Source organism: Miniopterus schreibersii (assembly GCF_964146895.1).
Source record: "Miniopterus schreibersii genome assembly, chromosome: 8".
In the NCBI taxonomy this organism is placed as follows: Eukaryota; Metazoa; Chordata; class Mammalia; order Chiroptera; family Miniopteridae; genus Miniopterus; species Miniopterus schreibersii.
This window is the reverse complement of record NC_138109.1, coordinates 1,610,046-1,637,956: the sequence shown is the minus strand read 5'-3', so window position 1 is coordinate 1,637,956 and position 27,911 is coordinate 1,610,046. Positions and strand designations below refer to the sequence as shown.

The window sequence follows — 27,911 nt, the reverse complement described above, 5'->3', positions numbered from 1 at the left end:
GCAAAGCCAGCGCGCACCCAGGTGCTCGCTCCGTCGTCCCAGCGCACAGGTGTGCGTTCCATGGTTGGCCCGTGAGCGCGGTCCGCGCGCTCCCCCGGCAGAGTAAACGTCAGATTCGTTCACCCCGGATCCGAGCAGCCCCCGAGAGCGAGTGGGGAACTCGCTGCAGACCGGTAGCCGATTTCGCAAAACAAACAAACAAAACTACAAAGACAATCGAATGTTTATACACCATGTACAAAATATGTGTACATACGCTATTATATATTTACATGTTTGTATGTAAGTATATTTACGCATAAACGTATTTACGCATAAGTATAAATACCTAAATATAAATACGCAGCACATAGAACTCCCAGTTAAATTTAAATTTCAGATAAACGGGTAATATTTTAGTAGAAGTATGTCCCAGGCAGTGTTCGGGAACATACTTATACTAAAAAGGATTCGTTATTTATCTGGAATTCAAATGTAAGTGCGGGTCCTGCAGTGTATTTGGCAACCCTGGCTGGAGGGAGGCCCGGCGAAAATCCCGGATCGCAAGAAGCGTGGCGGCGCCTCGAGAGCGAACTACAAGCCCCACAATGCCACGCGGGGCGCCCGGGCCCTGATAGGCTGCGGCGCGCTTCCCGCCCTGCGTCACTTCCGGGCGCGGGACGGCGGTTGCGGCTGATGCCACGGGCTCCGCGGCGGGCCGGCGCTGCGGAGGGGCCGCTATGAACTTCTCCGAGGTGTTCAAGCTCTCGGGCCAGCTCTGCAAGTTCTCCCCGGACGGCAAGTACCTGGTGAGCGGCCGCGGGGCCTGGGCGAGGGCGCGCGCCCCGCGGGGGCCCGGAGAGGGGGGCGGGGGCGGCCGCGGGGCCGGGGTGGAGGCAGCTGGGGGCCCGCGGGGGCGGGGCGCGGGCCGGGGGCCGGAACAGGTGACCTGGGCACAGCACCTGGGCAGGGGCAGCAGACAGGTGACCTGGGCACAGCACCTGGGCAGGTGCCGCAGACTGGTGACCTGGGCACAGCACCTGGGCAGGTGCAGCAGACGGGGTACCTGGGCAGGGGCAGCAGACAGGTGACCTGGGCACAGCACCTGGGCAGGTGCCGCAGACAGGTGACCTGGGCACAGCACCTGGGCAGGTGCAGCAGACAGGTGACTTGGGCACAGCACCTGGGCAGGTGCAGCAGATGGGGTACCTGGGCACAGTACCTGGGCAGGTGCCGCAGACAGGTGACCTGGGCACAGCACCTGGGCAGGTGCCCCAGACGGGGTACCTGGGCAGGGGCAGCAGACAGGTGACCTGGGCACGGCATCTGGGCATCCACCCGTCGAAGGCAGATAAAAGCAGTGCTTTCTTTACACATTGGAGGACACAGGAGACAGCAGCTCGTTGTTGTTGTTTTGCCACAAAAAGGCAAATACACAATTTTGTCGGCTGTAAGGGGGCAGTGGGGCAGCCAGTTTTTGATGTCTTTTCCAGCCCTCTTTCCTGGCTCTACCACATGCCAAATACATGATTTAACCAACTGGCATCTGTGTCCAGATAAGGATAGTTGTCTGCGCCGCTGGGGTTCAAGCTTTTCATTCCAGGGGTAGCAGAATGGTGCCGAGGTCACAGAGCTGTCCCGTACACGAAACCTATGTTTCGAAAAATATACTAACGAGACCAGTGTATGTCCTCAGAATTGTGGGGTGGGGGTCGGGTGGTGGGTGGGAGGTAATTGTCACTGGAAAACCATTAAGAAAAAAAGAATCACACCTTATACAAAGTGTTCTTAGTTTCATTTATCCTCTGTTGACTAACACTTCATGGTTCTGTTTCCGTTTGAGCCGTTACCAACATTCCTTTTATTCTTGTCTAGGTCTTTGAAAACATGACATGATTGCCTTCTTTATGGAGGTATTATTCAAAGCCATATGAAATAGCATTCAGCTACAAAATGTAAAACGTTCTTTAGCTTAGATGGCACTCCAAAAACCTCAGTACATTTTTCAAAGTGACCCCCTCCCATAGATTAGTTTTTGAAAAACCATTTATGAAAATTCCAGCAAGTGATAAAAGACGAAAATTACATTTCTGCTTACTTTTGCTATTTCTTTGATTTTTACACTCTGTTGATCAACTTGATGGTCATGTTAGTGGAATCCTGTTTTTCAAAACTCTTATGTTAGCCCTGGCCAGTGTGGCTCAGTTGGTTGGGCATCTTCCCGTGCACCTAAAGGTTGCTGGTTCGATTCCCAGTCGGCACATGCTCTGGTTAAGGCCTGATCCCTGGTAAGGGGCGTGCAGGCTGCAGGTGATTGATATTCCGATCTCCCATCCATGTTTCTCTCTCTCCCTCTTCCTTCCTCTCTCTCTAAAAATCAACAAAAAGTCTTCAAACAAACAAACAAACAAACCAAAAAAATCCAACCCTCTGTCTTAAATACTGGAGAAGATAGGTCCATGTTGCCATTTTTAATATCTTGCAACAGATTTGATACTTTTTTCCCAAGAGTTGGTACAAATGTTCCATCTCATAGGCAATTCATTGTAACTGACACAGTATTCAAAGCTACAATGTGAAAAAATAAACATCCTGATACGTATTTGCTCTAAACGGCAACAGCCCTCCTTCCCTCGCTCCCTCTTTTATGGAAAACTCAGGTGGCTTTTTTTCTTAATGGAAGTTCATAAAACGCAAACCCATTACCTAGTTTGACGTTGGTAAGTACAAAAATGAAGTAATTAACGTTCAGAAACGGGCTCTTGACTTCTACACTGCCGTGTAATCTACAGTCAGCAGAGGAGTATTCTCAGACCGAAGTTACTTGCTTGGATACGGATACTAACATGGACATAGAGAAACTGTATCTTTCAGAAAACAGTATCGACACAAGCATTTTTATAGTCAGTACTGGAAATAAGTCAAGGTGTGTAAGAAAAACCTCGTATGCCCCCACCTCCTTGCCGTCACACGACTACCCACAGCACTTCTGGTCACCAAATGTGTGGGGGTCCCCCCCCCGACCAAGCAGTTCTGTGGCACCAGCCGGCTGTCCTACCTCTTCACTCAGTTCTGACACTGTCTACCTGGAGAGCATCCGATCCCACAGGTGAAGGGCTCAGTCCCACACGACTGCCCCCAGTCAGATGCCAGTTGCAAGTCCGACTCTGCTACACATGGGAGGTTCCCATGACCCCTTCCTCTGGTTCGATGTAATTCGCTAAAGCAGCTCGTAGGACTCGGAACCGCTAACTTGTGTCACCAGTTTATTAACGGATGTGATGAAGGATCCGTCCTTCATCTGGATGAACAGCCAGATGAAGAAAGACGTAGGGTGGGGTCGGGAGCGTCCCGAGTGCAGGAACTTCTGTCCCCCCGAAGTTGGGGTGGTCACCCTCCCTGTGTGGATGTGTCCCCCACCTGGAGGCTCTCTGAACCCTGTATTCCTGGGTTTTTTATGGTTTCTCACATTGGCACCATCCATCATTCACTCCACTTTCAGCCCTTTTCCCTTCCCAAGGGAATGAGGGATGCTGAAGTTCCAGACTTCTAGTGACCTGGTCTTTCTGGTGACCGGCCCCCATCCAGGAGCCACCCAGAGTCCCCTCGTTAGAACAAAAGATGCCCCGTCACCCAGGAGGTTACAAGGGTCTCAGGAGCACTGTGCTAGGACCTGGGGCAGAGGCCATATATATTTTCTTTTATCTCACAGAAGGCAAACGAGCACTTATGATGCGTCCTTACATTTGCAGGATTTGAAACACATGCATTGACTTTCTGTTGGTTTGGCTCAAGAGTTGGGCTTGTACAAAAGGGAGCTATCGTTTCTGTGGTCACTCGCCAACAGCCGTGAGGCCGTGACCCTGTGACCCTGTGACCCTGCGCCCTGCAGACTGTGTGCCGGTGACAAAGAGGAGAGGATTCAGCTCACAGCCGATTCTCCCGGAGCTTGTCCTGCTTACATTCAGCTTTGTCCTGTCAGTAAGGACGGAGCAGAAAATTACTTAAGTGGAGAGTTTTAAAATAGTACTTTATGCTGAAGTATAACAGTTTCAGCCCCTGGTTTGCATTTTTCAACTGTCTCTTTATTAACCCATTTTCCGAATGGGCTGCGTAATTGACGGTGGACATGGAACCATCTGGATAGAAGCCAGGTCAGACTGGAGAGGAGGAAGCGGGATTCCTGGCGCAGGGCGAGCCTCTTCCCAAAGCTCCTCTTGGGCTCCTCAGGGCTGCTTTTCTCTGTTTCTTTAGGCCTCCTGCGTCCAGTACCGCCTGGTGGTCCGGGAGGTGCGCAGCCTTCAGGTCCTCCACCTGTACACGTGCCTGGACCAGATCCAGCACGTCGAGTGGTCGGCTGACTCCCTCTTCATCCTGTGCGCCATGTACAAGCGGGGGCTGGTGCAGGTACGCCTGGGGGGGGTGCAGGTATGCTGGGGGGGGCTGGTGCAGATATGTGGGAGGGCTGGTGCAGGTATGCGGGGGGGCTGGTGCAGATATGTGGGAGGGCTGGTGCAGGTATGCGGGGGGGCTGGTGCAGGTATGTGGGGGGGCTGGTGCAGGTATGCGGGGGGGCTGGTGCAGGTATGGGGGGGCTGGTGCAGGTATGTGGGGGGGCTGGTGCAGGTATGCCTGGGGGGGGTGAAGGTATGCGGGGGGGGCTGGTGCAGATATGTGGGGGGGGCTGGTGCAGGTATGCAGGGGGGCTGGTGCAGGTATGCAGGGGGGCTGGTGCAGGTATGCGGGAGGGCTGGTGCAGGTATGCGGGGGGGCTGGTGCAGATATGCGGGAGGGCTGGTGCAGGTATGCGGGGGGGCTGGTGCAGGTATGCGGGGGGGCTGGTGCAGGTATGTGGGGGGGGGCTAGTGCAGGTATGCCTGGGGGCTGAGGGGCTGGTGCAGGTACGCTGAGGGGTGGGGGGTGCCGGCCCAGAGGCCATCCCCAGGAGTGAGTCGGACGGGATGACTGTTCCCTACCCTTCTGGTTTGGAAAGTTTAGGGCAGTGACCCTCAAAGCCAGCTGGGGTTTGAAAATTGTAGTAGTTCTGTAGTTCGAGTACTTTCAGAATGAGAAAACACTTAACTGTTCTGCATCTGTCACCAAATGTAATTCAGCGACAGGAAGGGCTTGCAGACCAAGCCCGGCGTCCTGGACACGGTGCATTTGGGAAGCTCTAAGGCACGGTGTTCCGTCTCAGGGCCTAACTAGGTGAGGCTTAGGGAGGTGAAGGAAGACACCTTTAAAACCACAGCAAAATGAACCCCCGAGAAGCGTGGTGACTTGGGGTGCGGCCTGGCACTGCCCAGCGTAGTGAGAGATGGGTAACACTGTCCTGTTTGACTCTGCCGTTGTTTTAAGCCGTGTTGCTGCCCTGGCTCACCTGGGCCTGTGTGTCTCTCTCGTGAGCCCAGGTGTGGTCGCTGGAGCAGCCCGAGTGGCACTGCAGGATCGACGAGGGCTCCGCGGGGCTGGTGGCTTCCTGCTGGAGCCCCGATGGGCGCCACATCCTCAACACCACCGAGTTCCACGTGAGTGGCCCCTGCCCCCGCCCCCTGCACAAGGACGCGACTCCTGCCCCTGACCCCGGAGGCGGGCTGGGCGCCTGAGCGCGGGCGACCTGCGGAGAGGGACTTATTTACATTCAGGTTGCCAGAGCCCCTGAGTGGTGTTATGTCATCTTTCTATCGGTTTTAAAGAGAAATGGACAGATTTTTTAAAATAAACCTTAAATTACATTTTAAGGATTTAAATGGCTCCTGTAAGTTAGCCCTAGAGGTGCTTTAGTGTGAACTGACTCACGTCTTCCGTGGGCGTCTGGCCTGGGGTGTCTGTAAGCGGGTTGTTGGTTTGTCCCTCCAACACCTTCTCTGCTCTGCGGGGCCCGGCCGGGGCTCTGAGCGGGGGGCGGATGTGCGAGGTCCCACAGCAAACCCTCGGAGCTCGGGCGGTGCGTCCCTCTCACAACGTACCAAGTGAGGGACCGGCGTGTGCGAGGTGCTTGGTGTCTGCAGCATGTTTTTGAAACACGGAAACATGCGCGAAGCTCCTGTGCTATTTCGAGGCGGCACTCGGGCCCCCGGCATTGGGCCCTAAACCCAGATTGCCGTTGGCTGTCTCGGGCTGCTGGCTGCGTGGACGCCCCTGACTCTAGGCTCTGCTGGGCACAGGCTCGCACGTGGGTGGGGCCACATTAATTCCCAGAGTGACCTCGGGGTCACTCGGCTTTTCAGGGGGCACCCCCTGGGGTAAGTTCTCTGTCCAGCTGGGAGGGGTCAGCTGGGTGAACCGCCTCAGGCAGCTGTGTGGCTTCTTGTATTTTGTTTCATTTTTCAGACTCCTGAAATCTAGTGCCTGCTGATGTGTTGTCGGTGAAATTGGGGCGTCCCCTTCCCTACTGGGCACTGGGGATGGGGCCCTTATGATATCTCAAGAAAAAGAATTTTCTGAGACTCTCACAGGAGGATGAGTGGTTTTTATTTGTGTGGAATTATATGCCTGGTTTCCAAAGTCCCATTCTAGTCCTAGAGGTGTATCTGGGGCTTCAGTAGAGCTGGAAGCAAAGCCAGTGTCCAGAGTTTCTGTTCCTCGTTGCAGCCAGGTCCCGTTTCCTGGAAAGCTGCCCAGGTGACATTCCTATGGTATTGGGCCTTCCCTTCGCTCCTCTCCAGTTATTACTAACTAGGTTAGTGACGGCAGTGCCACTGATCCGGGCGGTCGGAGGCTGAGGCAGCAAGCGAAGGGCTCCTGGCCTCTGCCCCGGCCACGCCGACGTGTTAAAGGTGCTCCCGACGCGGGTTCTCAGAGACGCCTGGAGCTTTCCCTGGAGCCCCGTGGAACAGTCCCGGTACCCAGGATTCGCGGGCCACAGTCCCGCCTCGAGCTGGCACGCGGCGTGGGCCTCTGCCTCCTACAGGGCAGCGTGAGGGGAACTGTGCCCGGGGACAACGTGAGGGAGAAATGTTGTGGTCGTTGGACAAGGCTCAGTGAGCCAAGACAGGAAGCGCGTGGGCGCAGTCGGCGGGGAACAGGAAGCCCAGGCCCCAGGCCTCGGCCCCTCCTGCAGCCAGTGTCCCCAGGGCCTGCGTGCGGCCGCATTTCGTGTCAGCGCCCAGGGTGCTGAGGATACACTGTGTCTCCTACAACCCGCGGGGGGCGTCCTCTCCGGATGTGACCTGGGGCTTTGCCTGGCGTTGGGGTGGTTCGGAGCGATCGCCAGCCCAGGGCAGCCGCGGTGGGGCTGCATTGGGTTTAGTTTTCATTTCTCTGCTGGTCACGAGGAGAGCTTTCCTGCCTTGTTTACACATGTGCGCACACGCACACACAGCTTACACGTGTGCCTCAGGATCACACGGTTACAGCGGTGGGTTTTTTTTATGGTTTGTGTAGTTTGTGTCTAAAGAAACCCCCGGCCAGCCTGTGTTCTCCTGCGAGTCGTGGTCTGGCTCCTTAGCGTCGCTGTGAGGCCGGCGTGGGATCATATCCATCCCCGCCCCGCGCCTGGCTGTGCGGGTCTGTGTTGGATCCTGTCTTGTCCCTCCGTCTGTCTGTCTGTCTCTGTGCCAGCACCACGCTCTCCTGACCACTCGGCTCTGTCGTAAGTCTGGAATCCGGAGCCGGTGGGAGTGTCCCAGTTTCGTCTTTTCTGAGTCGTTTCGGCCGTGCCAGGTCCTTTGTGTTTCCATGTCTGTCTGAGAAGGAATTTGTCAGTCTCTGTGAAAACACCGCCAGGGTTCCCGGCTGAGGTCGCACTGACCCAGAGACCACTTTGGGGGACTGCAGTCTGGGCAGTACTGAGTCTCGGGCCCACAAGCGTGGGTCCCTTCCCGCTGCAGTCTCCGCCTTCTTCCGAAACCATGTTTTCAGGCGTAGATCTTGCACGTGTCTTATAAAGCTCGGGGCTGTCTGCCTGTGGAAAGCCCGCTCAGCATCTGACCTCAGCGTGTCCACTTGCAGCAAAACGGAGAATCGAGAATCACGTTTCCCACTGAGGGGCCCCAGCTGCTCTCGGGGCCGTGTTGGCATCAGCTTTCCAGACACTGCCTTAAAGTGGGAAACGTCACTTTGAGTATTTTGCTTAAGTCCTGGAGTTTTCCCATTTTCCAGCAGCCACAATGAGGTAATCGAGACAAACTTTTTACGGCAGAAAACTTGAGAGTATTATGGAAAAAGGGGTGAGGAAATTAACTTTTTTAAAAGCTGAAGTTGTCTCTCAATAAAATGTGGAGATGCTCAAAAGTGCGCGGGCCCAGGAGCCTGTGGTGCAGTCCCTGGGCCGGGTCGGAATCGGGGCCGGGAGGCTGTGGCCACCTTCACGCTCCGTGAGCAGCGCAGCCTGTTTTGCATCCTGTCCCCCTTTGAGTCAGGGCTGTGGGAGGGCCCCGAGGCCCTGCGGCGAGTGCGGTGGGAGCCCCGCTACGTCCCAGTCGTATCTGGTGTGTAGCGAGCCCGCCTTTGTGGGAACTGCTTCTCCTCTTGTGTTGCCGGAGTTCATAGAACTTATGCCTCTTTCACGTTAGATTTGTTAAAGTTACAGTCGTCTTTTTAAACTTTTTTGATGGGGGTGGGAGGGTAGAAATCAGGCTGGCAGTGTGTGTGCCAGCTCAGTCAGGGGTGCTCTGTGGCAACGCCCGAGTCCCGCTGCTGAGAGCCCCGTGTCTCGGGAAGTGAGTTTTCTAGGCATTCTGCCCGCCCTGGGGTGCAGGAGGGGGTCAGCTTCCAGGTGGCGCTGGGCCTGGGTGTCACAGGTGGATCCTTAGTGCCCGACCTGTCCCCTCGCCTCAGCTGCACCTGGCAGCCTCCGTGAGCCCCGCTCCTGGTGGGTCTGCTCTCGGCAGCAGTGTTTCCAGACCTTCCCTCCTGGTGCCAGGTGAGCCCGCAGAGGCAGTGAGGACACCAGGGACCCTTCCAAGAAGGAAGATGGAATCAGCTCCTCCCGCCTCCCACACGGGAACCAGGGCGCCGCAGTGCCCTGCACGTCACTTTTTAGGAGGTCCTGCGTTTTCTTAGCTACACTCATCTGACCAAAAGCGGCTCTTGGGCCCATTCCTCGCTCACTGCAGGCCTGTGACACAGACGTCACTGTTCACCACGGTGCTGTCCGGGGCGTCCTGCGGGGCAGCTGTGGGCGTCTCAGCTCTCACCAGGCGGAAGGGCACGGAGAGAGTTTCCAGAAACAGAAGTTCAGGTCAAGGGTGATCGTGTGCGTTCAGGCTCCACGGGGAGACTGGGGGAGAGGGGCTAGGAGGCCCTTAATCTCAGTGTGGAAGTAGCAGGCGTTTTGAGTTAAAGGGCAATAGTTAAAGGCCACGACTCACGCCCCCACTTCAGGTGCGTCTTCCTAAGCACGGGGTCCACCCCACCGACAGGCTTGCTCCGTCCCCTTGACCTGCCTGCGGCGGGGAGGGGGCGGGAAGACGGACGTGTGCCCACAGCGGTGCCTCCCGAGATCCTTGGAGGGAGTGGCGGTCGGCATCCCTCAGTGGTTTCGGGGTGCACCTCTTGCCTTGGGTGGGGCCACCGCTCACGGCCTCCCAGGGGCACGGAGCCAGGCAGGCTCCACAGCGAGAGGAGACAGTGCCCCACGTGCTCCCGGCTGACGATGTTCCTCAGAACAGGGACCACGTCCGTCTGTCACTGTGTGCCAGCCGATCGCTCAGAAACTGAGCTAAACGGCATCTACATTGTAACTCTGTGTATTGATTTAACTTTGTGTCACTCAAATGATATTGTTACAAAGTGACAGCAACACGGAGGGCGCTGAGCCGACCGTGAGGACAGTGAGGGGTGAGCCCGGTGCCCTCGAGGGAGAGCCCCTGGCACCGGCGACCCCGTTTCCTCTGCGGCTGGGCTGGGCTCTGTCCGCTTCCCCTTGGAAAGTGTAACCGTGCCCGTCGCCTCTCTCCCCTTCTCCCCACAGCTGCGGATCACCGTCTGGTCCTTGTGCACGAAATCCGTCTCTTACATCAAGTACCCGAAGGCCTGCCAGCAGGGTGAGCCCCGCAGAGAACTCGAGCCCGGCCCCTGGTGCTCGGTTCAGGCTCTTTGATCTTCTATCGGGGGGATTTCAGGCGCGGCCGCAGGGGCCTCAGCAGCCGTGCGTCAGCTCACGGCGTCTTCCTCCTCTGTGCCCCTGAACCCCGGGTTATTTTATCTCCTTCCTCGACCCCCCCAGATTACTTTATATCTCCCTCAAACCCCCGGATTATTTCATCTCCCCTGAACCCCCGGATTATTTTATCTCCCCCCTGGATTATTTTATCTCCCCTGAACCCTCAGATTATTTTATCTCCCCCGAGCCCCAGGATTATTTTATCTCCCCTGAACCCCTGTATTATTTTATCTCCCCTGAACCCCTGTATTATTTTATCTCCCCTGGATTATTTTAAAGCATGTCCCCGACCTCCTAGTGCCCCTCTGTAAATATTCCCACGTGTCTCTGGAAGACGAGACCCCCTTTAAAACAGGCCACAGGGATTGGAGAGGGACATGAGGGACGGGGTTGACGTGTGATTCCCTTTCCGTCACAGGGCTGAGTTCAGGCCCCGCCAGCTCCTGTCTGTCAGGGGGCCCCCCTCACGCCTCGAATGCTGAACCTGAAATCTCCCCATCTCCTGTTGACTGATCTGATCTCTGTCGAGGGAGGTGGTGGCCTGTCCCGTCTGGACATCCCAGAGGGGGGCAAGTGGCAGGTGTCCTCTGAGCCGTCGGGGGGATGGGCAGCTCCGACGCAGCTGGTCCCCGGGGTGCTGCTGGACCACCGAGGGCTCGTCATGACACTGCATCAAGTGTCTTGGTTTAGGAAACGGAAGCGTCACGTGGCTTCAACGGCTTCGCTTTTCCTCTGCTGCCGTCAGCAGCGTCGAGCCTGCGTCTGGCTGAGGGGCTGTGTGCATTTGTCGTCTGCTCCTGGGGTTCGAGGGCGGGTCTCTCCGGGCGGCGGGGGCGTTTCCGTGTGGGGACCTCAGGTGTCCTTCCCGCGCGGGGGGGGTGCCCCTGGGCTCTGCCAGCTGAGACCTGGGAAATACAGTGTAACATCTCCAGGCTCTTATCCTAAGTCCTCTCCTTCCAAATAGTTAGATTGAGACGTAAAAATAGAAATGTAGCAACCGGCTGGCTTCCAGCTAGCCCAGCGCCCGGTGATTTGTCCTCTAAAAACGGGACAGCCGACGGGGGCTGCGCCTTGCGGTGACGTGTGGGTCATCGGGCAGGTCACTGCGTCTCGCAGGTTCCGGCGGCTGTGGGCCCGTGGGAGCTCGGCCACGCTGCCGGGGTGACGCCGGGCCGCCGCCCTCTCCCCCGGGCCGCTGTGCCCGCCTGGGCTGCCCACCTTCTTCCTTGGAAACAGCCCCGGCCTGTCTCCGGTTCGGCTCCCCGGCTCCAGGCCCTCCTCTTCCCCGCAGGAATCGCCTTCTCACGGGATGGCCGCTACCTGGCCGTGGCCGAGCGGCGGGACTGCAAGGACTACGTCAGCATCTTCGTCTGCAGCAACTGGCAGCTGCTGCGGGTGAGCCGCACCCCCGCCGGGGACTGTCCTGCGCCCAGCGGTCAGGGAGCCGGCCTGTCCTTCGGGGTCGTGTGGGAAACGTGACCTCGGGTCTCTGAGGGCGGCGAGCCACCGGTGACCCTGGGTGACACCCGCTGGCGAAGCGTCTGCGGGACGTGGTGGGGATGGTGGGGCCTGGGTGTGTTCAGGGTTAATGGGCCAGCACACGGGGCCCTTTTGTTCTGCGTTAGTTTGATGGCACGTGCGGCTTTGCCAGGAAGAGCCGTGGACTTGACTCTGACACGGAGCTTCCACGTGGTGAGGCTCCTCCGGGGGCTGAGGACCCGGGGCTCTGAGCCCTGCTCGCAGGTGCTCACGCTGCAGGCAGGGCCGCGGCAGGGAGACCCCGGGAGCGATGTCAGGGCACAGGGAGGCCTCACGGCTGTGCCCAGGGGAGGAGAGTCCAGGGCAGCGGTGGGCGGGCAGGAGCCCCACCACAGGCAGGCAGCGCCCCCGGCCGGCCCTGGCACCCCCGGCACTGCGGTGCGTATCGGCCAGGAAGGGCACCGTGGCCTTTCCTGCCCATTTCTGGAAAAGGAAGTTGTGTCTGGACGAGTTAAAAACATCAACTACGCAGTAACCGTGCGTCTGTGCCGGACAGAACTTCCGACCTAACCGGCTCTCCCTCTTCCGCGGCAGCACTTTGACACGGACACGCAGGACCTCGCCGGCATCGAGTGGGCGCCCAACGGCTGCGTGCTGGCCGCGTGGGACACCTGTCTGGAGGTACGCGAGGCGCTCCTCCCGTGCTCGCCCGCCGCCTTCTCGGTGCTTCGGCGCCATCACCACCGATCGCCCCGTCCCCGAGACACGGAGGGCGGTGCCCGCAGGCTTCCCCCGCCGCAGCTGTCTGCCAGGCCGCATTCACCAGCGGCCGCCCGTCTCGCCTGCAGTATAAGGTCCTGCTCTACTCCCTGGATGGCCGGCTGCTGGCCGCGTACTGTGCTTACGAGTGGTCCCTGGGCATCAAGTCGGTGGCCTGGAGCCCCAGCAGTCAGTTCCTGGCCGTCGGGAGCTACGACGGGAAGGTGGGAAAGGGCACCCGGTGCGGTCAACCCCAGGACAGGGCAGGCGTCCCCACGCGGTGTGTCTCATGCGCAGTCCTCCCCCAGGTGCGCATCCTCAATCACGTGACCTGGAAGATGCTCACGGAGTTCGGGCACCCTGCAGCCGTCGGCGACCCCAGAGTGGTACGTGGGCGCCCGTCTGTGTGAGCAGCACCGGGGAGGGGGGGCGAGCGCTTCTCACCTGACGCCGTGGGTGGTGAGGCAGGCGCTTCCGTCACTGAGGCCAGAGTGAGCGGAGGGCCTCCCAGCGTACGTGCGGCCAGTGCCCTGCTGCTCCTGCCTGCATTCCCACTGGACACCAAGCGGTGTCCTTGCCCTGTCGCCACCCCGGACGGCTCGTCTCAGATCTGCTCCTGCACAGTCCTGGGCCTCCTGCCCCCCAGCGCTGAGCAGTCTGCAGACAGCGCCCTGCCCTGCGGAGCAAGGGCTGGGGGAGCTGGTATCTCCGCAGGGCGGGCAGGGTGCTGCCTGCCGGGGACGGACAGGGCAGACACCGGAGGACTGTGCAGTGGGGGGAGCGTGTCAGGCAGCGGGGACAGGAGGTGCAAAGGTCCTGAGGTGAGGGTGTGCGTCTGCTCATTCAGCACGTGCTGGGGGGACGGCTGGGGACACAGATAGAAGCCCTGGCCTTGGGCGTTTGCCCACCGATGGGAGACCTGAGAGAGACAGGGCAGCTGTGGTGAGCAGGAAATGAGCCCGTGGGGCTGCAGGGACAGTGTGAGGCCGGGTGGCCCGGGAGCCCAGGCAGTTCAGTGGAGAGGGAGGAGGGAGCAGGGGCTGTGGTGGCACCTTGAGGCACCTACAGGCCCCAGGGACGTGAGCCTGGGTGCGGCCCTTGGCCTGTCAGTTTCAGGTCCCAGGTTCCCCTCGTTCCCTGAGCCTCTCTCCCCACTGAGGTGCCTGTTTGCTCACCGGCCGACTGAACATGCAGCGGCCACCATCACCACCTCCGTTCTTAGTGGGCTTGCGGGGAGCCCACCCTGAGAACCCACGAGGGAGTGATGTCCCGTGTCCCCGTGTCCCGTGCCGGCAGTGGCAACGCCTGCCCCCCTGTCTTCCAGGTGGTGTATAAGGAAGCCGAGAAGAGCCCAAGGGGGTTGCTGGGCCGCCCCACCTGCCCGCCACCCAGGGCTGCCGAGAGCAAGTGTGAGCCCCTTTCCTGTTCTGTGAAAAAGAAGCCTCTGTCCGCGCACGTTTCAGAGGTCCTCTCTCCTTTCCCAGGACACCTCATGCCAGCGTCGCCACAGGGACCCCGTCGGCACCTGGGCATGGCGTTTGTTGTCAGCTCTGGAAATCCAAACTTGACAGCTGGCACTCTGAGGGCTTAGTTTAAGAACAATCCCCTCGGGTGAGCCAGACAGTCGGCAGGCAACAGCAGTGCAGGGCTGGCCAGCCCCTCGTGCGTGGGTCTCACCTGTGACGTGGGGTCAGACACGCTTTAAGTGGAGGCCCAGAGCATGGGCACAGCCCCAGCAGTGAGCGCCCATGGGGGGTTAGGGAGGGGACGGGGCGGCCGGAGGCAGTGAGTTCACACATCGGGCCATGATGTCTGCGGCCTCTTCTGGTTTCCTGATGCTGTTTCTCTCTGGGCAGCCTTTTCAGAAAGCTTTCGGTTTACATCAAAACAGGGTGGCACAGATTCTCCTGCCCCCACATGCACGGCTACCTCGCAGGGGGCATTTGTCACAGTGGGTGAACCTGTATTGACATGAAAAATAGCAGAGTACAGTCACTTCCCTAAAAGTTCTCTAACACGCTTTTTCTGCGTCTGAATGGTCCAGGCCCGAATGTTAGGGCGAGAAGCAGCCTGCTGTAAACAGATGCTGGGGGTGGGACCATGACAGGAAACACCGAGGCGTTGCAGCTGCGGAGATGGGGGGCAGAGGTGCTTCCCCGGTGGCCTCCTGACACCACAGCCAGCTCCCCGCCAGGCCCCTATGTCCCTGATGCTTTCAAGGTCACGTAACCTCTTCCTGCACCTGGACCTAGCAGACGGGGTCGGTCAGAGGCTCTGCCCCCATCAGGGTCAGGACCGCAGGCCACACAGTGTCTCAGGTGTGTGCGGCTGTGCTGAGATGCAATGTGTGTTCCAGATGAGATCGCCGCGGTGCCAGCGACCCTGCAGACTCTGAAACCCGCTGCCGACAGAGCAAACCCGAAGATCGGCATAGGTGCGCTGGCCTTCAGCCCCGACAGCTACTTCCTGGCCACGAGGAACGGTGAGTGTGCGGACACGCTGTGTCCTGTCCACGCAGCGTTCCCTTTGGTGCCCAGGACACTGACAGTTTGAAAAGAACATCAGCCGACAGGCTCCCTGCCCCCCTTTCTGCTGAAACGGCCCACGTTCCTCTACAGAAGCTTCCGGGGAGCCGGCTTTTGGGCCACTCTGCCCAGTGCCCGCTTCCTCTCCACTCATTCCGCCCTCCTGGTGAAGGACGGGTCCAGGCCCTGCTACAGCCGTGGCCTCTCTATGTGAGGATTGTCAGGCCTGACCAGTGTGCTCAGTGGTTAGAACATCGGCCCACAGGCCTAAGGGTCACAGGTTCAATCCCTGTCGAGGGCAGGTCCCTGAGCTGCAGGAGGCAGCTAGTCGATGTGTCTCTCACATTGGTGCTTCTCTCTTGCCCCCCCCCCCCTTCCACTTTCTCTGAAAAGCAAGGGAAAAACATCCTCAGGTGAGAATTAACAACAAAAGGTTTTTACATTTTTAAAAGTTTTAAAAAACAAACAAACATGCCCATGTGGCCAGTAAGCCTGAGGGAGTGACTATGGGCCCCGGTGCAGACTTGGGAGCACGAGTCGGCCCAGGGCCCCGCGTCCACTGCCACCGCCACGAGTTCGTGTTGCCGTAAGGTGTGTCAGAGCCTGGCAGGGCTGAGGCAGGAGCTCGGGGTGACGGCTGTGGCCTGTCCCCTGTCCTCAGACAACGTCCCGAACGCTGTGTGGGTCTGGGACATACAGAAGCTGCGGCTGTTCGTGGTGCTCGAGCAGCTGTTCCCCGTGCGCTCCTTCCAGTGGGACCCACAGCAGCCCCGGCTGGCCATCTGCTCAGGAGGCAGCAAGGTGTACCTGTGGTCGCCGGCGGGCTGCGTGTCCGTGCAGGTGCCTGGGGAAGGTGAGCCTGGGCCTCGGTGGGCGGGGAGAGGCCCGCGAGTGGAGGCGGTTTGGGGCTCTAGCTGGGTCACCCCGCCCTGTCCCTGCACCCACAGGACCTGGGCTGTGCTCACGCTGGGACCCTGGCCTCCCACCCTAACCCTCCTGCCGCCCGCCCTCCCCAGGTGACTTCCAGGTGCTCTCTCTCTGCTGGCATTTACGTGGGGACTCGCTGGCCCTCCTCGGCAAGGACCACTTCTGCCTGTGCTTCCTGGAGACGGAGGATGGGGACACCGCCCGTGGGAAGCTGGGCAGCCACACATAGGACTGCGCACGGGCGGCCACGGGAAGTGGAGGCAGGTGCAGGCGTGCCGGCCGTGGGAAAGGAGCTTCTCCGGGGCAGCTCCAACCACGGTGGTCCACGTGAGACAATTTGCTATTCCTTTTCTATAGCAAGACGTTCTTGTAAATATGTATGGTATAAAACTGTAATTTTTGTTATTTAAATATTCACTAATTCATAGAAAGGCTGGTGCTGGTTTTCTTGGAGGGCTGGGTCACAAGGAGTTTTCTAGGTCAGCTTTAAGATTTTGCTTCACTGTGTTAGGGGGAAGAACTGAACCCCAAGCAGCCTGTCCCCGAGACAGACGCCCTGTTTTGGCTTTGAGCTGCCATCCTGTCCCTGCAGGTTTGGGGACAGCGTGTGCTGGAATGCGGGGAGGGAGCCCATGCACCGAGGGTGTGCCACAAAGCGGGGCTGGTCAAGGCCAGTCCCCACCTGCGGAGTGGATTCCGCAGGGAGTCTGCACCCCGCTGTGGACCCAAACCCACCCGCCAGCTCCGATTCAGGTGCGTCTGACAGGCCACCAGGGGGAGGGAGGAGCACGACAGGTGCGTTAGGGTTCCAACCAGGAGTCCTTGTCTGGTAGAGGTGACTGCACAGGCTGTCGTGTCCTGTAGAGTGGCCAGGCGAGGATCCCCGAGAACCCTCGTCACTACCTGACAGCAGGTGGCAGGCTCGCAAAGCGGGGACAGACACGGTCAAGCTTCAAAATGCAGTCCTGGGAGGGGTGACTTTCTTGGTGGTTGCGCTTCTTATAATAAGAACTTCGAAAGACGACCAACACCCAGTGGTTCTAAGTGTATTTACTACAAGACTGAAAGCAGGGCTCAGGGCCAGCGAGCGCACAGGCCGCCTTCCGAGCGCACAGGTGGCTACGCTGGGTCCTGTCCACCCCATACGGCCACCCCGGGGCTGGACACGAGGAAACTGGGGAGCCAGCACTCTTTCAACAGGTGTATCAGCAAACACTCCAGTCGCAGCAGCAAGCAGGGGCGGCGGGCAGCGGTCCCCACGGTGACAGGCTCCCTGGTGCAAGGCCCAGGCGTGGGTGAGACAAGCCCCCCGAGGAAGCCTGTGTCTGTGTAGGAGCGGCTTTGTGAGAACCTGGTTCCTTTGTTTTTAAAGTGCTTTCTTTAAAAGCAAAGGAAGCGATTTCCTGTTTAACCACCACTGACTGTAACAATACAAACTCTGAATATAGCAGCTGTCAAAACTGGGGGCAAAGAACTATTCAGGTGACTTTCTCAAATCAATGACTTTTCTGCAAATGACTTTCAGCAGTTTCTAGGCCTGAGAAAGACACCATAGATAGTAATACAGATCAACTTTAAGAGAAAGTGTCACTTTTGACCAGACACCTGTTTACACCAGAGCAGCTGTCTGTGTGGGAGCTGACAGGCACTGCCCCCTGCTGGCCTCACTAGGCTGCTGCTGCTTCAGTATTTAGCATTAAAAACGGATTCCATTTCCAAATACACTCTTGGACACCAGATGTAGACTTATTTGTGACTAGGGGCACTGCTGTGAGGTGCCTCCAGGTGACGACCCACACAGCTAAGGGCCAGTGGGGACACTCTAGTCAATCACAGGACGTTTATTAATAGGCCCAAGGGTGGTGGGAGGACGGGAGAAGCCCAGGGGAGACTCCAGGAGAAGCGCAGAAACAAATTCCTGGAGGTAAAGAGCAGCCCGCACAGTGACAGCTGCATGCCGCCTGCATCAGTCTGCAGCTCGTGCCCACATGTCCATACCCACCTAAAGTATACAAGTCATGTGACTATATTCTAATTGTGCTCAGACCCCTAGAGAGAAGCGGCCTGACCTTGGCAGCGGTGGCAGCGGGCCCAAGGCCTGCCACCTGAGCCCCTCGTCCACCTGGCTCTCCAGAGGCTCCCCATGTGCGGCCTCTAGAAGCCGATCTTGCCCCTAGTCATGGAATAGCCCAACTTCGCCTCGTTGTTAATGAAGGACATCAGCCCCACGTAGGTCTCGATGAGGAGAGGCTGCTCCAAGACCAGCACGCTGTTGGCCTGTCCCGGCAAAGGACTCTCTTTTTGGGCTTTTTTGACAGCCTGGATCAGCAGAGATTTGAAGCTTTCCAGCTTTCGAGAGAGAGAAAACAGAACTGATCAGAGTGAACCACAAAAGGAAAGACCCTTCCCAGGCCGCGGGGTCTGTGCCAGGCCCCCCATCCTGCTTTCCAGCCACATCCTGGTGGCCCTCGGCTTACCACCTCAGTGGGGCTCTGGAAGCATCAGGTCTCACCCCTATGCCGACCTGTGCTGGACGACAGCCAGTGCTCTCGGAACCCTGCTCCCTGCAGGTCTGAGAGGTTTTGCCAGAGAACTGCCCAATCCTTACACAGCCAGGCAGGAAGCAGGCCAGGCGCCCAGTGGGCCGGTGGGGGGCCTGCGCCGGGCTAGACTCTGCCCTCAGCACTGGCCCAGGCCTCCTCTCCCAGGGAGCACACAAACTGCGTGGCTCCAGCCCAGGCTGGGCCAGTGTCCTGCCCCAAAGCCCTCCCGGCCCTTCTCCAAATCACGGCTACAAGGGCCACATTATGAAGCTATGCTGACCAGTGGCCACTAGCCACATGAAGCCATTTAAACATAAGTCAACTAAGATTATTAAAAACTAAGAGTGTATTTCCTGTTTTACTAGCCACTCGCCAAGTGCCTGGCAGTGCCACGCTGCCACTGTACCGGGCAGTGCAGGCCTAGGACCCCTCCATCACCACTGGGCGGCGCTGCGACCACGGGCTGTCTTACTTGGCACAGAGAGGCTGTCTTCTCGTCTGCACCGGCCATTGGATGTTCGATGAATGTGGTGTAGGGCACGGTGGTGGACCAGGGGTTCCACCTGTGTATGAAGGACGGGCGGCTCTGCTTGTCCCACTGAATCCGAATCCCCAAGCCTTCTCGCCTGTGGGGTTAGAAAAAAAACGAATCGGACTTCACTCAGCAGGCCCCGGCCCCCCACAGCAGCCTGCTCAGTGACAGGGCGTGGGATTAAAAAGCTGGTCTGGCAGGGCCTGCGTGGCTCCGTGGCTGAGCATCAACCCATGAACCAAGAGGTCCCTGGTTCGATTCACTAAGGGGCGTGCAGGTGGCAGCCGATCCATGTCTTTCTCATTGACGTTTCTATTTCCCTCTCTCCCTCTCTAAAATCAATAAAAACATATTAAAAAAAAAAAAAAAAAAAGCTTGTCCATGGTGAAAGACAAGACCTATGATGTCTCACAACAGAAAAGGACCCGTGGGCTCGGGGAGCAACAGCAGTCTCTAGTAGGAAGACTATTTTAGGTACTTTTAAATACGAGAGACTGGCTGTGTTGTTTTGGTTAAGGTAAACTTAACCTTTACACAATTCCTAACGTTCAGTAGGCAATGGGACCGCAGAGAGGGGCTTCCCGAACGAACGACACTCAGACACGTCAAGTCCTTCTTCCCGGACGCCTCATTACTGGCTCATGTCCGCTCCCCGAGCTCCCTCTCCAAATCTCCACATCTCAACTCTGACGGACACTGTTCCATTCAATGGACTACACTAGCGTCCAGGCTGCTCACGTTTTAGGAAAACCCTGTAGCATGAGGGTCAGCTCTTGGACGTAGGTCACTAACCGTTTCCAAATGTACCTAACCCTCCGTAGCATCTAAGTTAAAGGGTGTACAGCTGTTGTCTTCTAAAAGTTGGGCGGGGCAGGCTGGACAATAGGCTCCTGGCCCGAGGTCAAATGCTGCTGGTCCACTTCCCCGCAGGCCTGGGAGCGGTTTCCAGCCAGACTTCCCCTAATGCGCCAGCTGCCCAGAAGCCACAGCTCCTCCGGGAAACTATTGATTCTGGAGCTGAGGCTTCTGCGTTTCCACAGAGCGGCAGACACAAGACCGCGGGGGGTGGGGGGGGCGCTGGCTTGCGGGGCGCCGGCTGCAGGGCCCCAAGGCCCCGGCGCTGGGCACCGGGCCGGCCGCGCAGCACTTACTTGTTGAGCGACATGGGCGGGAACTGGAACTGCCCGCAGGAGACGGTGTCCACGGCGCGCAGGGCCACGCGCACCACCTGCTGGCACTGCAGGCTGATGAAGTCGTACTTGCAGATGAGCAGCGACTGGTCGGTGACCAGCACCAGCCGCTCCTTCTCCTTGTTCCAGTGGTCGACCCTGCGCCACGGGACGGGTCACCTCGGCGCGCGGGCGCCGCCGGCGGGGTCTCCCCCCCCCGCCCCCGGGCGCGCCCCGCTTACTCGGTCAGCAGCCACACGCCCTGGATGTCGCCGTCCTCCACGGGCCGGACCACCACGCGGATCTCGTCCACCGCCTGCTCGATGGTGCCGGGCTGCGCGGGCACAGGGGGGCTCAGCCTGGGCGCCCGGGGGCCCCCCGCGCCCGCCCCCCGGCCCGGCCCCGCCCCCGCCCCGGCCTCACCCGGAACACGAAGTACTCCTTGACGCGGGCGCGGCGCGTGGGGTCGTGGACTCGGAGCGGCCACAGCGTCTGCCGCAGCGGCGTCTCCGGCCGCCCCCCGCCCGCGCCCGCGCCCGCGCCCTCCTCGCCGGCCGCCAGCACCGCCGTGGGGCTCGTGTCCACCGAGTCCCGCAGCTGCAGCATCGCCTCGCCCGCCGCCCGCCCGGACCCGGGCCCGCTCAGGACGCCGTCGCCGCCGCCCGTCTGCCCGTCCGCCCGGCCCCGGCCCCGGCCCGGGCCCGCGCCTGCCCCACCCAGCCCCGCCCAGCCCCGCCGGCCGCCGCGATTGGCTGCGCCTCGCCCGCCCCGCCTCGGACTCCGCCCACGCGCGCCCTCGCGATTGGCTCTCCGCCAGCCGTCTTCCGCGATTGGCTCGGCCCGCCGCTGTTCACAATCGCTCCCGCCTCCTCGCGCGCCGGAAGCGCACGCCAACTTCCTGTTGACGGACGGGGAGGGGCGGGTCGAGGCCGGCTGCCGGGGGGACTGGGAGCGGGCGCCGGGACCCCGACCTCCCGCGGCCCCCGCCTTCCAGGGCCCGGCCGCGGCCTCCGTGCGAGGAGCGGCGCCTGCGCGCGGCCGCGGTCCTGCGTCCGGGGCCCGACGGGGCTGCGTTCTGGGCGGGGTGGGCGGGGAGACACTGGAGTCGCCAGTGGGGTCCCGGGAGCGAGGGGCGCCCGGGCGCCCGCCGTCCCCGCCGGGGCCTCGCCCTCGCCGTCTGGGGCGCCCCCCCGTGGCTGCGCGAGGGGCCGCTCCCCGCCCCGCCCGCCTGCGCGCCCGCGACCCGCCCGCGGCTGGCCCCTGTGCACGTCTGTCGCCTCTGCGCGGCCCCCTGTCCCGCCCCCATCGCCACCGCGTCCGTCCGGCAGCACCGGGTGTCAGGCCCCGGTCCCCAGGGCACGTCGCGGTTCACCCCGAGCCACTGCTTTGTTCTTTGCTCTTTCGTATAATAACCTGCGCCCCGCGCGGGGTCGCTGCTGCCGTGCGCGCGCCTCGCGCGCTCGGTTAGGAAAGTCGGTGGAACTGTTTCCTCGCGTGGGGGCGGCGCCGCGGGGCTCCTCCCACGGCCACAGTTCTCTAAATCTCACAGCAGCCGGGGGTGTGAGCGCGCACCGTGTACCTGCTGCAGCCGACGGGGCAGGTTTGGGTGGTTCTGGTGACACGCCCGAGCCCGCGCGGCTGGCACAGCTGCGGGTCCCGCCTGTTTGTGCGGACTCGGGTGCCACCAGGGTCCGAGCCGCAGGCAAGGGCTGTGCCTCCCACGCCGCAGGCCCTGGGCAGCCACAGCCCCCTCTACCCGGACGTCAGCATTGACCAGCGGGGAAGGGGAGATGGCTGTGACCGTCTCTCGTGGGGTCCCCTGAGCCGGGCCCCTGCCTTTTCCTTTTTTTTAAAAAAAAGAATAGTCTATTGATTTTTAGAGAGAGAGAGGGGAAAGGAGAAGAGAGAAACATTGCCGAGAGCGCAGCACCCACGGGCCGCCTTCCCGCACACCTCCCGCAGGCTTCGCACCGGGATGGAGCCCGCAACCCGCGCGTGCGCGCCGTCGGGGAGCCAGACCAGCCACCTCTCCGCGCGCAGGACGACGCCCCCCAGCTGAGCCTCAGCGGGCTGGGCGGCGCGGGCCCTCTAGGCGCTTCTCTCGTGGGGCTTTTGAAAGGCGGTTCCCACTCCAGTCGGCAGGTGGCAGAGTCGTCCGCACGGGGCGGGGGTGGACATCAGTGTGAGATGAGGTCACTGTCATCACCTCTTCCCGAGGGAGGCGGAGTCTCAGCGGGAAGTGAGCCTTTTACAAAACCGGTGGGTCCCACCTTTGGCACCTGTCTCTGATGGAAATGGGGTGGGGTGGGGTCGGGGGGGCACAGCGGGGCCAGGCACGAGCCAAACAGGAGCCCCAGGGTGGGACCTCAGAGCTGCTGGGGGCCTGGGTGCTGGGGAGCTCTGGGTGCCTGCAGCTCCCAGGTGGGAGGCTAACGGGCAGCCTGGAGATTATTCCCGTGGGCAGGGCCTGCGGGCGGAGCTCACTTTGCAGAGAAGCTGCATCCCAGACGAGGCCTCTCCCTCCTCGAAGGAACCAGGCGGCCCCAGGGCTGCGTCTGAGGCTGGACAGTGCCTTGCGCATCCAGAGGTTTTCCTCGGCTGTGACTCAGCCAGAAAGATGCTGGCTTTGCGGTCACCTCCTGTGGGGCCCGTCTGTGGAAGTTGGCGGCGGCTCCCCGATATCTGGACAGAACAGAGCCCCGGGGATGCTCTGCATTCAGAGGCCTCGGGTCTGCGGACCTGAAAACGTCTCGTTAATTAACTCTCCTGCTCTGGGGTCAGGAGGGTGTTTGTGAAAATCCAGACAGGACTAGGTTTGGATTGTCCATGGTGTCAGTTCAGGGAGATTTCGGGGGCTGTGCCGACCTCGCCGTGGGACCCTCTGCAGCTCTCCAGGGTTAGAGCAGGACCCCGGGGCGGAGCAGCTGCCTCGGCTCTGGAAAAGCGGAGGCTTTGGAAAGGAGCAGCCACTCTAGTGGTTCCTCCACCCCACCTGAGTTTTCCCCGGGCCAAGGCTACTTTTATTATTTCCAGCAGGGGATGAGACAACATTGAAAAGCAGTCTTTCAAAAATGCTTTTCACGGCACGCTAGAGTGGCGGTTGGCCAGATGCGAAAGGGGACCGTGTTCTCTCCCCACACCTGCCCGAGTGAGGCTCCAAACCAAGCCTGACTCTGTGTGCGATCCGTCAGTGGCCACCTGGGTGCCACCAGCGGGCTAGTGAGCTAATGAGCGTCCCTCCTGGCCCAGGGCAGGCTTTGGACTTGGTGGGACAAAGGGGGAGGCCGAGGGAGCTGAGTGGTGGCACCCGGCCAGGCCACTGTCAACTTCTGGCTTCCACGTGTGGTGTCTGCTGCTCAGGGCTCTCTTCCTGGCCTGAGTGGGGTGAGCGTAATGTTGACGGTAAAAATAAAACAGCCAGTTATTTTTATCAGCTCAAATGGGCTTATTCGGGAATAGCAGAGAATCGCAACCGGGGACAAGCAAGCTGTGGCAAAAACTGTAGGCAAGTGCAGCAAACAGAAGGGAGGAACGTCACTTTACAGAGAGTCGGGAGGGGTGCTGTGGGGGGAAGCCCTTTGCAGGAACGTGAGAGGTCGGGGTGCTATCGCTTCTCAGTCCTGAGTGGTGACAGTTCTCATTGGCTGGGCTTGTTGCTGGGCAAGGAGAAAATCTGCCTCCTGCTGGGGTAGGAAAGGCACGTCCTGTAAGGAATGCAAGTCACGGCTCTCTTCCCTCGGGGTGCGTAGTTGGCACAGCGGGGTGGTGGGTGAGGACTCTTCTTCTGGCCTCTCGCCTCCACCTTAAATGAGGTGTCTGTGACTCAGCTGCACCCTTCTCCGTGGTGTCCCACACCCCACAAACACTCGGGGTCGTGATAACCAAGCCTCCTCTGTACCTTGTAAGTCGCGTCAACGAATCCCCAGGTGGAATGGGCATTCTTGCCACAGTCTGGCCGAAGGCTTCCAGGACGGGGATTTGCGCAGGGACCTGAGACCTGAGGTGGGCCAGCACCCCGTCCCGAGCTCCAGCTTTGACTTCACGGGCGCCGGAAGCCTTGGATCTGTGGAAGGCCCTGGGAGCAGCGCGGGGCCTGCAGGCTTCCAGTCCACCATCCTACACCAGGGGCAGTGCCCACGGCGCGGGCGCCCCCTCCGAGCGCAGCTTCCCCCACGATCCGGACCTTCCCAAAGCTGGATTAGTGCGCAGAGGCTAGTTCTTCAGGAATTAATGAATTTTAATGCAGTTCCATTAACAAGTCCAGTGTGCCCGGCAGCATGGCTCAGAGGCTGAGCATCGACCCGTGAACCAGGAGGTAAGGGTTGGATGCTGGGGTTTCGGGCTCCATCCCCAGTGGGGGGCATGCGGGAGGCAGGCGATCAATGACGCTCTCTCATCATTGATGTTTCTCTCTCTCCCTCTCGCTTCCTCTCTCTGAAATTAATAAAAACATTAAAAAAAAAAAGTCCAATTCAACTTTGAAGGAACTGGATAAAGCGACTCCAAAGTCCACTTGGGAGCATGGTGGGCGAGACTGACCCGTGTGGTTTGTAGGGGAAACGAGAGTAAGGAGAGGTGCCCCCTGTTGGCCCAAGTCTGCCATCGGTAAGCTCCCCGAGAGAGGGCGCGGCGCCCCTCTGCCCCCTTCAGGCAGCGTGGGGCGCGGCAAAGCCAAGTGGGCTCGGAGCAGGAATCCGCAGAAACACCCACAGCCGGAGCCTGCGGTTCCTCCAGGTTGAAGAGGTGAATCACGGCGGGCTGCCAGCAGGCGGCCCTGGAACCACCGGCCCGTTAGCGTCTCCCGCTCCAGCACACGGCAGGGTGGATCCCGCTTGAAGCCCTGGCCGGTCTGCCGAGTGGTTAGAGCGGCTGAAGGGGCCCCGGTTCAATTCCGGCCGAGGGCACGGACCTGGGTTGTAGGCTCGACCCCCGTCGGGGCCGTGCGGGAGGCGACCAGTCGACGTCTCTCTCTCTCACACTGATGTCTCTCTGAAAAGCAATGGGGAAGATATCCTTGAGTGAGGATTTAAATAAGTAAATAAATGATGCAAAAAAGGCAATAAAGGGAGAAAACGCATTCGCCATTCCCCCAGCCAGCGCTCCTTTCTAAGCAAGGCAGGGAAGAAAATGAGAATCTCGCGTGGCCCAGAAGCACTGTCAGCGCCTCACCCCTGACACGGGCCCAGGGGCGCGTGTGCGACGTCCCAAAGAGAATGGGCACAGGTCGGTGACCCCAGGGACTCGGTCCCGTTCTCTGCGCGGGTGGGGTGCTGTGAATGAAAGCTTGTCTGCGTTCAGTCTGTCCCCGAAGGTGCTGACCCCCTCGCGTGCCCCCGATCACTCATTTCAAATACAGAGGCAGGGCGCCCGCCTGGCGGCACGTGGGCGTCTGTGCGGGAAGGCGCGGCGAGCATTTCCATGGGTCCAGGCGGGGCGGAGGAGACCGTGCGGGTGTCCGGCGGGCACCGGGGATGCCGGGCAGCCTTTGGAGCTCTGCGCTAGGGGCTCATTCTCAGACCTGTGCTCTGCCTGGGCGGCCGGAAGGCCACAGACCTACCGAGTGAGGGAGCGCGGGGTGGGCGGGTGTCCCAGCCACAGGGCCCTGCAGCGGGAGCTACTGCCCTCTGCCTGCCCACCTGGCACCTGGCGGCTGAACCTGGTGCCCAGGACAGCGGGGTGGGTAGAGGTGGGTTACTGTGATGCCAATACAGCTTATGCTTCAGGGGGCTTCCAACTTGGGGGCGGGAGGGGGGCTGGAAAGTGTACACAGGTCTTGTATTTTTATAAATTAGCAAAGTAACTGATTTTTTGCATTACTTTTCTTAAAGAGGGTCCCCCAATTTTATATGTTCCGGGCCCCACCAACCCTGGATCCCCCTGCTCAGTGGACTCCATTTTAACCCCAGGTTCACCCAAATTCTTCCCTGGAGAAGCTGGCGAATTTTCGGAGCGGATGAGTCGCCCCCACCCCGGGGCTGGCGGGGCTGGCGGGGCTGGCGGGATGGGGTTCAGTGGAGAAGCTGGTGACCATTTGAACGGTGTCCGCTCATTCATTCAACACACGCCTCTCGAGCAGCAGGCGGGGCTCTGGCAGAGGAGGCGGGGCTCACACGTGCCCGCTCGCACCCAGTCCTGGCCGGCTCTAACGTGGGGCACTCGGAGGCTTCCTCAGAGCAGGTTCTCGGAAGATGGAGCCCCAGGGAGCCCACGAGCGTGCGAGCCTGGAACCCGCCGTGCCAGCCCTGCTGCTGTGATCCCAGCCAGGGGCCAAGGAGCCAGACAGAGCAGGAGAGTCGCACAAGCTCATGCTGGGCATCAGCAAGTAAGGGCGCTGACCTGTACCTGGGGCTTCAGAAGACAGTGACACCACCTGCTGTGGACTGAACTGTGTCTCCCCAAAGCCATATGTTGAGGCCCTAACTCCCAATGCGACTGTATTTGGAGACTGGGCCTTTAAGGAGGTGATTTAGGTTACATGAGGTCGTAAGGGTGGGGCCCTGATCCTACAGGGCTGGTGCCCAGTAAGAGGGGGAAGAGACACCAGGCTGCGTCTGTCTGTCTCTGCCTCTCTGTCTCCATCACGCGAGCACACAGCAAGAAGGCAGCCGTCTGGCCCTCGCCAGTGTGGCTCAATGGTTAGTGTTGGCCTGCAGACCGAAGGGTCCCGAGTTCGATTCCAGCCAAGGGCACATACCTTGGTTGCAGGTTCGATCCCTGGCCCTGGTCGGGGTGCGTGCCAGAGGCAACCAATTGATGTGTCCCTCTCACATAATTATTTCTCTCTCTCTCTCCCTCCCACTCTCTCTGGGAAGCAATGGGGAAAATATCCTCAGGTGAGGATTAAAATAACAACAACAACAATAAAGAAGGCAGTTCTCAGGAAGAGAGCCCTCACCTGGAGGGACCCACATTGGCCTGCACCTGACCTGGGACTTCGGGCCTCGGGGAAGGTGAGACAGCTGCCTGCGGTGGCATTTTGTGGCATTTAGTCCGGCAGCCTGAGCTGCCCACGACCCAGCCCCGACCCGGGCGGTCAGACTTGCTGGACGTCTGTCTGCTGCTCACACCTTCCTGATTTTCTTATATTTAAAGGCAGCAGAGTAGGGGTTTTAGGGAAGGTCCAGGGGTCCAGACCCCTGTGTTCAGTTCCCAGATCTGCAGTTTACTAGCTGGGCAACTTGGGGGTGTTGTCCCCCCGGCCCCCTGTCCTGACCTGAGGTTCCAGTCTGTACAGCAGGGTGACAGCAGCCCCCTGACAGCCCCCCCTTTAAGGTGACCCTAACCCTCCCTCAGTCTGATAGTGGGGGGCCCTGCTATCTCCTCTGCTTCTGGACAGCTGGAGGTCCTCACCCCCCAGCCTGGCCGGCCAGGGGCTCCAGGCTGTGAGGGTGGGGGTTCCGGTCACGGGGCCCCCTGAAGCGCTGGGGGAGCGGAGCCCGGCCCGCTGGGCAGCCGGGCTGCCCGTCGCGGGTTCTGCGCCTGGGCCCGGGGGGCTCGCGCTCCTCTAGGGGCGTGTGACTCGGGTGCCCGCCTCCCGGCCACCTGCCTGGCCCCACGCAGACTGCGTCTCCCTCTGCCCTTCAAAAGCCTTCCGAGGGGACCGTCCCGCCCGGGGGGCCGGAATCCCAAAGAACCGGGGCGCAGGGAGAAACCTGGGGAGCAGGGCGCCCGCGGCCCCAGACTGCAGGCGACGGGGGGGGGGGGGGGGGGGGCGCGGTGCCAGCGGGGACGGTGCACGGAGCCGTCGGGGAAGGCGAGCCAAGGCCGGTTCCTCCTGGGGCGTAAGAGGCAGGGAGGGCTGAGCTGCCCGAGGACGGGGCCCGGGCCCGGGGCGGGGGGGTGCCCCCTGGCGCCCCGCCCACCGGGTCGGCCACAGCGATCGCGGGGGAC

The 27,911-nt window shown here is 60.2% G+C and overlaps 2 protein-coding genes across 5 annotated transcripts; one reads left to right on the top strand and one right to left on the bottom strand.

Annotated features, from left to right (window-relative positions):
* Positions 1-645: 645 nt before the first annotated feature.
* On the top strand, positions 646-19,186 carry WRAP73 (WD repeat containing, antisense to TP73). Of its 4 annotated transcripts, XM_081145632.1 has the most exons (13): positions 646-788; positions 4,234-4,386; positions 5,391-5,507; positions 9,896-9,968; positions 11,379-11,482; positions 12,161-12,247; positions 12,415-12,549; positions 12,634-12,711; positions 13,650-13,734; positions 14,682-14,807; positions 15,512-15,703; positions 15,867-16,037; positions 18,686-19,186. In XM_081145632.1, exons 1-12 carry the CDS (start codon positions 720-722, stop codon positions 16,004-16,006), a joined length of 1,359 nt encoding a protein of 452 aa, XP_081001758.1. In that variant the 5' UTR covers positions 646-719; the 3' UTR covers positions 16,007-16,037; positions 18,686-19,186. The 4 variants fall into 4 exon arrangements, with proteins under 4 accessions (XP_081001758.1, XP_081001757.1, XP_081001756.1 ...); XM_081145631.1 differs by lacking the exon at positions 18,686-19,186 and having other exon boundaries at positions 15,867-16,205; XM_081145630.1 differs by lacking the exon at positions 18,686-19,186 and having other exon boundaries at positions 648-788; positions 12,415-12,711; positions 15,867-16,205.
* On the bottom strand, positions 17,604-20,733 carry TPRG1L (tumor protein p63 regulated 1 like). The gene is made up of 5 exons (XM_081145634.1): positions 20,445-20,733; positions 20,264-20,355; positions 20,004-20,180; positions 18,793-18,946; positions 17,604-18,126 (listed from the first exon to the last, which is right to left on the bottom strand). The coding sequence occupies exons 1-5, from the start codon at positions 20,625-20,627 to the stop codon at positions 17,932-17,934; spliced, it is 801 nt and encodes a 266-aa protein (XP_081001760.1). The 5' UTR covers positions 20,628-20,733; the 3' UTR covers positions 17,604-17,931.
* Between the last annotated feature and the right edge of the window lie 7,178 nt (positions 20,734-27,911).

Bases quoted from the DNA above. Each gene is read 5' to 3' on its own strand.
- WRAP73 (XM_081145630.1), top strand. From the start codon at position 720: ATGAACTTCTCCGAGGTGTTCAAGCTCTCGGGCCAGCTCTGCAAGTTC. The intron at 4,387-5,390 runs GTACGCCTGGGG...TCGTGAGCCCAG, and splicing joins ACAAGCGGGGGCTGGTGCAG to GTGTGGTCGCTGGAGCAGCC. The intron at 12,248-12,414 runs GTACGCGAGGCG...TCTCGCCTGCAG, and splicing joins CGTGGGACACCTGTCTGGAG to TATAAGGTCCTGCTCTACTC.
- TPRG1L (XM_081145634.1), bottom strand. From the start codon at position 20,627: ATGCTGCAGCTGCGGGACTCGGTGGACACGAGCCCCACGGCGGTGCTG. The intron at 20,356-20,444 runs GTGAGGCCGGGG...GTGCCCGCGCAG, and splicing joins AGGAGTACTTCGTGTTCCGG to CCCGGCACCATCGAGCAGGC. The intron at 18,127-18,792 runs GTAAGACAGCCC...CTCTCTCGAAAG, and splicing joins AGACAGCCTCTCTGTGCCAA to CTGGAAAGCTTCAAATCTCT.